The 11,280-nt window shown below is 49.7% G+C and overlaps 4 protein-coding genes across 4 annotated transcripts; 1 reads left to right on the top strand and 3 right to left on the bottom strand.

Annotated features, from left to right (window-relative positions):
* Positions 1-700: 700 nt before the first annotated feature.
* On the top strand, positions 701-2,507 carry FTJAE_13364 (meiosis-specific APC C activator AMA1; the record flags this gene model as incomplete). The annotated part of the gene is made up of 3 exons (XM_037346501.1): positions 701-1,013; positions 1,062-1,114; positions 1,317-2,507. 3 exons carry the CDS (start codon positions 701-703, stop codon positions 2,505-2,507), a joined length of 1,557 nt encoding a protein of 518 aa, XP_037199610.1.
* A 413-nt stretch (positions 2,508-2,920) lies between these two features.
* FTJAE_13363 (syntaxin 8) lies at positions 2,921-3,769 on the bottom strand (the record flags this gene model as incomplete). The annotated part of the gene is made up of 2 exons (XM_037346500.1): positions 2,921-3,515; positions 3,573-3,769. The coding sequence occupies 2 exons, from the start codon at positions 3,767-3,769 to the stop codon at positions 2,921-2,923; spliced, it is 792 nt and encodes a 263-aa protein (XP_037199609.1).
* A 1,951-nt stretch (positions 3,770-5,720) lies between these two features.
* On the bottom strand, positions 5,721-6,569 carry FTJAE_13362 (uncharacterized protein; the record flags this gene model as incomplete). The annotated part of the gene is made up of 1 exon (XM_037346499.1): positions 5,721-6,569. The coding sequence occupies one exon, from the start codon at positions 6,567-6,569 to the stop codon at positions 5,721-5,723; it is 849 nt and encodes a 282-aa protein (XP_037199608.1).
* A 1,897-nt stretch (positions 6,570-8,466) lies between these two features.
* FTJAE_13361 (uncharacterized protein) lies at positions 8,467-9,590 on the bottom strand (the record flags this gene model as incomplete). The annotated part of the gene is made up of 2 exons (XM_037346498.1): positions 8,467-8,871; positions 9,006-9,590. The coding sequence occupies 2 exons, from the start codon at positions 9,588-9,590 to the stop codon at positions 8,467-8,469; spliced, it is 990 nt and encodes a 329-aa protein (XP_037199607.1).
* Between the last annotated feature and the right edge of the window lie 1,690 nt (positions 9,591-11,280).

The following is an 11,280-nucleotide window of genomic DNA, read 5'->3' as shown; positions in this document are numbered from 1 at the left end:
GACAGCCACCTCGACGTCCTCGACTGCTTCCAAGAACTAGCGGGACAGACTTGTCTTGTCAGTCGATAAGCTCGCCGGATTCAGGCTATGGCTCAGCAGATGAAGTCTTTGAGCTCTGCCCGAATCTTCGCAAACGATGTTTTCCTTCTTTCGATGGCTCAGGTCCGGATGAAATTCCAACCAAATCGCTTGAGAACCAAGAGCAAAAACCACCAGCGTCGAGCAAAACAAGACTCGCGGCCGAGCCTCCACAAACACCAGAAAGGCGTCATCCAAAAGGGAAGGCTGATGTGATTTCTCCTTTCTTATACTCGAAAGGCTCCAAACGCTTTCCCCTCCAAGACAAACGCATTGACTCAAACATACAGCATCTAGACAGATATGTCCCGAGACGTGATCCCATTTCCCCGTCGTCCGAGAGATACCGAACAACAAAGCAAAGCCAGGATTTATCGAGAGATGAGCGTCTGAGGCGTGACAAGAGTGCCTCGGCAGATCCATTCGTTCTAAAACGCCGTGTGATGGACCCTGATCCCCGTTTTCCTTTCCGAGTTGATGACAGTCATCTGGACAGAGGTTTGGCATCCAACCTGTTTTACTACCTTTTCCTTGCTTTCATCTGACCAGTTCATCACTAGGTATAGCTCTTGGCCAACTACCACAGAATCGAGGAGGAGATCGTCAAGTTAGTATGGGAGCCATGTGGTCGGTTGGTGGTCTTGCACCTAATGCAATCGCTACCGATGATGGACAGGGGCATCTCGTCAGACGTGGGACCAACGCTCGCGTGTTTCCCACCCTCTTCCAGGAAAGTCTTGTCAGCACGTCAGTCGAGAAGGAGAAGCATGAAGGCCGCATCGCTTCGGCTCTCAACATTGACCAGGTACGAAAGATCCTCGAGTTCGCACGGGCTCAGCAAATCCCCCGAAGCCTTAAACAGCACGGTCTTCATGCGGACTTTAGTCACACAAGTTGGAACGGATATCAGTGGGCAAACAAAGAGCAGTGGTCAAGTCAGTTGAAAGTTCTGATCTATTGAAATCATAGTTGACCATAAACAGTTCCTCTTAGGCCAGCGAAGAGGCGTCTGCTACCGGCTGCTCCATTCAGGTTGGTAAGTCTGGGTTTTCAAAGAAGCTGAGCTAACGGCCTTCAGAGTACTGGATGCCCCGAATCTAAAGGATGACTTTTACTGCTCACCACTGGCGTACTCATACACCGCACAAACTCTTGTTGTCTGTCTGGGGAGCCTTCTTTATGCCTGGTCTGAGTTTCGGGGCGTTCAACTGATCCATGGAACACACTCCGATACCTAGTTGACGTCGGTTGCTTTCTCATCAACTCCTGGAGGCAAAGCTGTGCTTGGGATTGGACACTCCAACGGGAGTGTGCTTTTCCAATCTCTCTTTGACACACTACCACGATTCGAGATTCGCCAGGCCTTTCCCATCTCCTGTGTGAGCTGGCGCCCAGTTTGTACTTTGCGACCTTCCAAAAACCCCATGAATCTAGGGGTCGAGGTTCTGACCGAGGACTTGGTAGTTGGGGATGAGATGGGCAATATCTACTACTACGTTGTGGAATGGCCGATAGGCTGGGAAGTCACGCGGGACACTTGGCCCGGTGCAGTATCGTTAGTAGCCAAGATCAGCAATATTCACTGTCAGCAAGTATGCGGTCTTGCATGGTCATATGATGGTCGGCTATTCGCTTCTGGTGGAAACGACAATCTCTGCTGTCTTTTCGATGCTGATCAAGTCTCTGGACGGCGAACTGAGCAAGCCACTGGGGTAAGTGGTTACCGAGGGCGTATAGAGGCGGGCAGCGCTTATGGTGGCATTGAGACAAGAGTTACGCGGCTGTTGAGCGTCGATGAGGACGAGGACATGCCCGTGGGGGCGTTCAGGGCACAGCTACAGCCAGTTCCAACTGGAACTGACACCGTTCGGTATCTTGGCCCTGCTATCGCGAAGCATCATTGGAACCACGATGCTGCTGTGAAAGCCATTGCATTTTGCCCCTGGAGGCGAGAGTTGGTGGCAACAGGAGGTGGCTCCAACGACAAGTGCATTCACTTCTTCCATACGCCATCCGGAGCAGCTCTTGCAACGATATCAGTGTCAGCCCAGGTAACCTCGCTCATCTGGAACACAACGCGCAGAGAGATTGCCGCCACATTCGGGTACGCTTCACCGGAACACCCCTATCGTGTGAGCGTTTTCAGCTGGCCGGAGTGCAAACAGGTTGCAGCAATTCCTTGGGAGGACGACCTGCGGGCCTTGTATGCCATTTCATACCCTCGAGGACCGACCTCTGATGACCCAACCGCACCAGCAGGAGGCAAGGAAGGGTGCATTATTGTTGCATCGAGTGACAAGAGCATAAAGTTTCATGAAGTATGGTCGCGAGAACGAGGCGTGACCGTGGGCGCCACGGGTATTCTAGCAGGAAGCGATATCCTGGAGGGGCTTGAAGGCATTGACAAAGAAGGAGACGTAATCCGATGAATTGCTTTCTTTCTCTCTTCTTTCCTTGTCTGAGAGAATCTCTACCTGAGGAGAATTGCCTAGACTGCAAGTTATGTTTAGGATTGGTAGGTAGTTTTTACTCTGAGAATGATAATATGATAAGACGATGAACCTAGACGGATCTCTATTTTGTTAAACCTGGTCAAGTAATGCTGCGTATTTACAGGAAGTGAATTCGCAGAAAAGGCCAACTGCCCTATGCCTGCTGTTGTACGGAAGCAAAGGAACAAAAAGAAAACATAACAAAATGTAAGGTAGGTAGGTAGATGCCACAAAAACGAACGCCCAAGCAAACGACTCCGAGAACTCCGACCAATGCGCTAAGCCCGCTGTTTCTTTTTGAGACGGATCCAATGGAAAGAAGAGAAGAGACAAGGATGGTCTAGGTTGGCTTATTTCAGGATAGCAATGAGCAGGACAAGAATGATGATGAGAACCACGATGGTGGTCATTTGCTTGTTCTCGCTTGCGCCTCGAGCAACCTTTCCGAGCATTCTACTTGCACGATCCAGTCGACTCTGGTGACGATCGGTAACAGCCTCAACCTCGTCGAGCATAGCAACGTGGCTATCGAGCTCGTCGCCGATTTGCATGCTAAGCTCGCGCTGGCGTCCGATAGACTCGCCCAGGCGATCGAGCTGCTCATCTTGTTGCTCTAGGATCTGGGCGTGGTACTGGTGAATCTGCTGGTTGTCCATGCCCTGTGCCTCGTCTCGGTAGCCGGCGCTATCGGAGGGATCATCACGGTAGCGGCCAAAGAGCTCAGCGGACGGGGACGGGGGAGTGTCGCTGAAGCGAACAGTCTTTGGCTTCCTCGAGACTGGAGATGTCGATGTTGCGTGCTCAAAGTCATCGGCGAGCTCTTCTGAGTTGGGGTGAGTGAGGGTTTCGGCGGTTTTGGAGGTTGGTTGGCCTTGGAATTGAGTTGTGAGGTCGTCTAGTTGCTTCTGGAGCGATGTGATGGATTCTGTGAGGCTTGTAGCGGCGCTGAGGAACAAGATCAGCATCGAATATGGTGCTTAGTACCTTGAGAGAAGGGCCTACTCTGTTTCGCCGGCAAAAGTCAAGCGCTGCTCCTCATCGCGAAGATTGGCGAGACCATCGCGGAACTGGTCGAAAGACCGTGAGATGTGACCATCTTGCGAGTCGCCTTCAAGATTGAGATTCTTGGCCCGTTGGCGCTCCAACAGCGAGAGCTTAATGTGGTCGGCGAGCAGGAAGAGTTGATTGGCGCTCGACATGGTTGGTGACTGCGATACGATGCGATGCGCTGCAATGCGATGTGATGTGGTTGATGGATGCGGTGGATAATGATCGATCAATCAATCAGACGGAGCTGTTCTCAGTTTGGGACCTGCTACATCCGCCAAAGAGAAAGGAGATACGACGGTTGTAGTGCTTTGATCTGAATCTGCCGACAAGAAGAGGGAATAAACTTTATTGGGGATGCAACGCCAACTGGATGTGATGGATGATGTTGTTGTAGTCGAGATGGAAGTTACCTAGGTACGTACGTACGTAATACTGGATGACGGATGGGCTGTCCAAAGGTTCCGAGAGTTGGTGTAACTTGACAATTGATGTATTTGAGCTACCTAGATGATAGTCGAGGAGACTAAAATACCTAGAATAACACGGGTGTCCCTGCGACGACAAGGTACTCAAGTGCCTTGGCTTTATCTGGACTCTAGATGCAGATACCTCAGCCAAGCTCAATGGAGGAGGTTGGGGACATGCTTCCCCTGAGCCTGAGCCTGAGCCAAAGGCAGAGCCAGTCCATTCAAGGCAAGTCAAGGTAAGTAGGCTTCCATTTAGTCGATATAAAGAGGGGGAAAAGGCAGCAGTGAAATTGATATATAATAGGGTATCAAGCTCAACAGTATGATTCGTCTGTCCTTCTAGAAGGTGTCTCATGCTGGGAAGACCAGTTCAAGAGACAGCGGAGTGAGTCAAGCCCCCGCTCTCGACTCAGTCCTCAAGAGGCAGATAAGGTAACAAGAGTTAGGTAGGCAATTCAAATGATTGATTTCAGGAAAAGTCAAAAGATACCTTACCGTGCAGAAAAGTTTATCGAGAGCCATCTACAGATACTCTGTAGATATTTAATATTTACATCATACCTAGTCTAGATTCGCACACGGCAGCGTCATGCTTGCTTGTACTATAGGTATCAGAACATTCCTAGGAGAAGATTGGCCATGCTTCAATCTATTTCAGCTATCATGTATTCATTGATCGAAATGCGGTGCATGCAGCTGCGTAGTCTGATTGCCTACTAATCTATCATGAAAATTGCACCAACCATCGCGCTCTCATTGAAATCTCAAGTGTTGGCCGCCGTGAAAGTCAATGCATACGATACGCCACATAATTGTAGACATTGTTACTTTTCATGTCTACCTAATATAAATAACCATTGAATTAGCCTGAGCCGCATGAGAAGAGCTGCAGGTCCAAGGCAAGACATTGGCTCTGTTGCAGCTCACCGAGTGACTTGAACCTATTCAAGCCACTTCATGGATTTCATTAGTTTAGTAGCTATCATTTGTTGGATGAGTACTTATTTGTGTTGCATTAGCGGGCGGTGCTTCGCTCCCAGCATCTCAGGCACAATGTCATGTACCCATCCAATGCATCGTGCGTACGTACTATACGAGGAAACCCAAAACCCATCCTCCTTTGATTGGATTCTTGGCTTCAAACCGGCCCTTTCCAATTTACTTACTTACTGCGTGTGTACCTGCAAGCTAAGTTTCCTTACGATAGCCCGAGCCCGAGCCCGCAGCCAGGCCACGGGTGTCGCGTCGTATTTATTGTCTTGCTCGCGAAAATTGCGCCCTGAACGGAACGCGCATCTATTAGCGGGAGTTTTTCTCCGACTGTGCCACAAACACAACTTGCACAATTTGCACAAAGCCACAGAAATGTTCAAACACCAACACAATTCACAACAGATGCACTTTTCAAAACCAAGCAAGTTGTCGTTCGATGATGTAAATTGCAATCAAATGATATCAAGCCATGACTATCCGGTCTATGGCATTCGCTCTTGGTAGCCTTTCTTTCCCGTCCATCCCAAGGCTCCTGTCCCATTCCCATTCCCAGCCCATAAGCATGGCAAACACGTAACTCCGTAAATAGCAAGTACAAAATGCATAAAGAAGATTTGAAATGTTCCCGGACGAGGGTTCTCTAGTCCATTCTCATGTCCATATCAGGGACGGCGTTGGTTGGTCGCGGTGATTCGGCTGCTGAAAGGACTTCCATTCCATCAAAGATAGGAGGAGAGCATTGAAGATTTCGGAGTGCGCCCTCGGCATTCTGGCTGACAAGTTGGCCTTGTCGGAGGTTCTCGGCAAATAGAAAGAAGCCCTCGTTGGTCTCCACCAGATACGACTGGAGACCGTTGCTCTCAAGAAGGATTCGAGCATTGGAGACAGGGAAATGGTTCTCAATATACCGAGCCCAACCACGAGCAGCGGCTTGGATGTGCTCTTCTTCACTAATTCTTCGCCAGCCAACGCCGAGGTGCAGAGTGAAGTTATCGACAATGGGACCCTCAATAGCAGGCTTGACTTCGGACTGGAGGGGAGAAGTGCTGGCTGCAGGTACGCTGGATGAAGTGGGCGACACGCGCTGCAGCTTGGGGTTTCTGATCAAAGAGCGCGCCTCCTTGATGGCGGCCTCTTCAGCAGCCTTCTTCTCCTCAACCCAGGTGCCGGATTGACTGCTGGCGTCTGTGACGTAGCGAGTGCTCTTCTTGATGAGGGTCATGCCAGGGCCGTAGATCCATTCCTCTTCAGGCTCTTCAACGGGCAGGGACTTCATGTCAGGCTCAAGGTTTTCAGAGGCCTCGTCCCGGGAACGCTTTCTACCAGCTGCAGAAGGTCGAACAGGCTGAGCAGCAAACTGGCTTGGCATAGGTGCAAATCTGGGTGGTGTGTGGTGTCCGAAGCTTGCCATACCCATAGACTGGTGGGCATGTTGGGGAGACATGGTAAGGACGGGAGAGGAAGAGAACTGAGAGCTAAAGTACGACATTTTGAAAAGCGTATTCTGTTCTGATCTGTGATGGGAAACTGGGAATGTTTGCAAGGTTAGTAGTCAGTGTTGTCACAAACCATCTATAGCGTATAGTCTCCGGGACACGCGGTGATGATGAGTTCGCTCAAGAGAAGAGGTGAGGAGGACGTCGGCGAGATGGAGCCTGATGAGTGACGATGAGATGGAGAGAAGCAGTAGAAGAAGGCGATGGATGCGGCCAGGACGAGGCACGAGGGCAAGGTACGCGAAGGTGAGGATGAGAGAAGGTGGATAATGAGGTAGGTAGTAAGTGGATGCGAGGTAGTTTTCAAGACAAGTCGTGATGGCAATGACTTTTCAGTTTCTATGTCCAGAGATGGATGGAGTGTGTGAAGAGAGGAGAGAAAGAAGAGGAGGGAGGAAATCGATGGGAGGAAGACGGAGGATTAAAAGCTGTAAAAGAATGCGAGGGGACCTGTAAGTTACAATAGAAACGAAGAAGGGGCGTGAAGTGTGAGTGGCTCTTTACCCCAGGTTGAGGTGCTCTCTTGCTCTTCAACGCACCCACCCAACCCATGCAGCCTCATTCCGATCTCTAACAGCTACTGGAGTTGACACTGTGCATTGGTCTCGCGAACGGCGAACGCCGCGTACAGGTACTCCGAAACAGCCCGATAGCGGCATCAGCAGCTTGTATCGGATTCGGCAAGCTGCAGCTGGGGTCCGTGCAAGACAGTACGCATACGGTATGCACGCCATCAGCTTATCGCAAACCTCCCGGCCCTAAAAGTGGTCTAGCTTGAAGCTAAGGCACTTCGCAGCGTCAGGTACGTACTGTCTAATGGTCAGCTCTAATTCGCGCTTGACCCCTTCTGGGTTGCGTAATTGTTAGGGGTCTCGCTGCCGTAAGGGGCATGGCGTCTGGGCGGGTCTTTAGCATCCATCTTGAGCCTTTCCCTGGTTGGATGGACAACGTTTTGACTTGCCCCGTGCCACTCTGAGCACTCGCTCAGCAATCAGACCTTAGAGCCGAGCCCCCATTTCATTTTCAGCCAAGTTTTTTTTTGCTTCTGATCCGCAGCTAGACATTGACCAATCTTTTTCCGATGAGACGCCAAAGTGATCCACCCGGGCTTCCGCCCTGCCCGAGTCAGTTTTTGTTTCTGCCCTGATCTTCTCTCTCCCAATGGATCATTGGCATTGGAAGTTTGTAGTTCCGAGCCCGTTTCCAAGCGGTACGTACCCAGGGTACCTCACTTTGCGTGCCTACCTCTAGGGAGAGACCAAAGTGAAATGAGTGGATCAAATAGAACTCCCGATGTCCAGTCCTCGGGGGGCAAGAAAACAGNNTTTTCTTTCCTCCCCTAGCCAGTCCCAGTGCCTTTCTGCCTCTCCTGGTTGGTGCCTGAGGTGACCACAGCCAAGCCAGGCACATCCAGTCTGGAATTTTCGTTGCCGCGAATGGCTGGATCTGGAGCCCCCCGGAGCCGGACCAACTGAAAATTCGAACCTGCCCGACTTTGTCAGGACGGATCCATGTCCGCGCCCGTTGTCCCAAACGGATCACAAAGGAACTATCACCGACCTCCCATCACTCACTCACTCACTCACTTATGGAGACGCAAGACCCAAGGGAGGAATGCTCCTTTAATTGGCATCGTCTTGGTAACGAACTAAACAGTTCATTATCCTGATTCAGTAACAAACTTAACCGTTAACGTACCTATGTTAAGGTAAGGAAGGTGTCTAGACAATAACTTCAGTCAACGCCCTGCTTGATCAGCAAAACCAGCAGTCCACCGTAATATTATGCTCCGTTTATCTTGTATTAGCAAGACTGATCCTCGTACTCCTTGCATTTGCCGATGATGATGGACCACCTGACATCACCACGGATGTCTGTCGGCAAATCATATCACACATCGTCGGCGTTCTCACTGCCTCCGTACAAACCCTGAAACCCTGGTGTTCTCAACCCTACTGGGCTAGTATTGCGTCCAGCACGCCTTCTCCTTACTGTCACCGGTGCATCGTCAATTTCGACTCTCACCCATCGCCCTCGAACTGGCGCCGTGTAAGCTCCATCAAACCTGCTCTGATGGCGAGCTTCGGGGAGCTGTCTTGGAGTTTGGGGTTGTTCTTCAACGGGCAGCCGATCACTGTACACAGGAAACTGTCTTCGGGGTGTTGTAGGCTCCAACCCTTCGTCAGCCGGTAAGGTTGAAAGCTCACCAGCATCTTCGGGGGGGTCCATAAGTTCTCCCGAGCTCTGCGACAGGTCGTCGTTGACTTCTTCCGTTTCATACGTTGATCCGTCCACCTAAATACCCATTAGCCTATTCGTGCTTATCTTTCATTTTCGCGGCAATCCATGCAATTCAAGGGGGCTTTCATGGATACATATCCCGATAATAATGATAGGGACAGGAGTTCTGTTGGGGAAGTGTCCCTCACAGTTGCTGCCAAAAGTTGCTCTATCGCCTCGCGTTCGTCCTCATCCGCCACGGAGCCATCCATACCATTATCGTGGGTTTGCGTGTGGACCGGCGCGGTATGCGCATCCTCATGATCACCTTCAAACTTATCAGTACCTGCCTCAGTTTCTATCATATGTCGCCATTGCTGGTCTGTTGGCTTACCCAAGCTTTGCCGCGGGCGGAAAGGAAGTCGATGTTGGTCTGATTGTCGATGCAGGTGGTTGATGCCGTGATCAACGTCCACGAATGTGGTCTCCTCGGAACTGATGGTACCGTAGTCCAGTAGAGGACCTGATGGTCCTATTTCCTCTTCACCGTCCGACTCGTTTCTACCATCTGAGCCTGGCGTGTCTTGTACAATGCTAGAGTTAGTGGATGGTGTTACGATCTTGGTGTTGAGGGCATCTTCAAGCGTAGCTTCTCGATCATACTGGATGAGATCATCGCGTTTTTTATTGGCCTTCTGGTGACTTAGTAGGTGCTTCCTGTAGCAGCTTCGACGCTCGGCGTCGCTAATGTCGCGTGTGGCTATCTTGATCGTCGTAGGTTGAAGTCGGAGCATCTTGTAGGGCGATTTCAGTCTAGGCTTTCACAATGAAGCGCCATACGTATGGCTGCAGGAACATGAATAAACAACATCGTAATGGCTTGTGCATGTGTTCCTTTCCCGCATCTTTCAGGACGCAGCTTCCCATAGACAGAATTGCTCAGTCAAGTTTAGGACAAGAGCAGGAACTTCCATGTAGCTCCTGAGCTCTAGGGTAAGACATACATAATTATATAAGGTCTCATGTTCATTTCAACATCCAATGCAATGAGGTTGTTTATTGATGTCTACTTATGCGGTGACATTCAACAGTGCTCTCTATTTCTTGTCATAAGTTACCTGTAGCTTTGTGGTTTCTCAGTCCCCAAATATTTCGTTTTTTGGTGCTTCCATATTCGATGGGAGGCTGACGACACAACACTTACGACAATATCTACACAGCCCCAGCAAGAGACAATGAGATATGGTGGATAACGCCCTTGATACCTCAGCATGTTGCTGATTAGAAACAATTCCCACTATCCAGAAGTATAGTGTAATTCGACATGGCATCCCTATTACGCGGCTATCCATCACGAGATACTCGATTTCCAGATATATCTTGGAATTTACGTGGTTTCTGGCTGATACGAGATGCTGCGCCGCGCTGGAAGAACCAAGTGAACGCAATGATATCGATATGCCTGCAAGAAGGATCCCCATGATTCGTACAACATGATATCCGCATTTGCAGTGAATCCTATAATTCAGCAATGACGTCGTCATGATTGTGTATCTGATCAGTAAGTGGAATCAATGGTGCTGCTCTTCAGCTTGAGGGGAGATACTTGATAATTACTGTATGGAAATTGAAAGCAGTATGGTGCTTGATAATCTATGATACAACTTGAAGGCATTTGCTGTCATATAGATTGTGATAGTAAACGTCCTGTGGAATATTGTTGTATCACCGCTTCACGACCTCAAAAGTCTTAATTACATCCACTCACTCACTACCTTAACTAAAATGTCTTGAAACAGGCTGAGTCCCAAGAGCACGGACAGAATGGCATCCACACGTACCTACTACATCAATTCTATTTTTGGGCATCGCGATTGTTGAACAGCACCGAGCCATAGAGCCTGGATATCGTCGTCTCCATGTCTGGGTTAGATGATTTGCCCTCATTAGCAATTTGCTGTGCTCGATCATCTTGGTGGGCAATGCATGTAGGTATTTTTAGCGCCGTGATAGACAGGGACAAGTGCGGCTTCTGCCCGTACCCAAACCATCTCTTCAGGTAGATAAGTAGGTATAATAGTAGAGTGAACCAGATCCGTGATATTTAAGTTGTTATCCTTGGCATAAAAGTATCCAAGCCAGCATTTTTCTTTGTTTTTACCTCGGACCAGCGATTTTGCAACAGTGGCCAGGATATCTCGCAGACCGTGCTTGCGGATCAATATTCGAGATTGCCAGCTACATACTACCTATACCTCACACTCTATATCTGACCGAGTACTCCGTACATCTAGTACATTAGGTAGTGCATTGGAGATTGGCTCAGGACAGATATTGGTGGCTGGTGCTCCTCTCACCAAAATATCAGACAGACAAGGTAAGGCACCTTGCGAAAAACACTGGGGGCTCCCAGTCTCTCCTTTTAACTGTGCATCATCCCAGCAAGCAAAGCCCCTACCGCCGTAAGGTAAGGTAAGGTAAGGT

Source organism: Fusarium tjaetaba (genome assembly GCF_013396195.1).
Source record: "Fusarium tjaetaba strain NRRL 66243 chromosome Unknown NRRL66243_c0000405, whole genome shotgun sequence".
Taxonomy (NCBI): domain Eukaryota; kingdom Fungi; phylum Ascomycota; class Sordariomycetes; order Hypocreales; family Nectriaceae; genus Fusarium; species Fusarium tjaetaba.
This window is presented reverse-complemented; position numbering and strand designations above follow the sequence as displayed.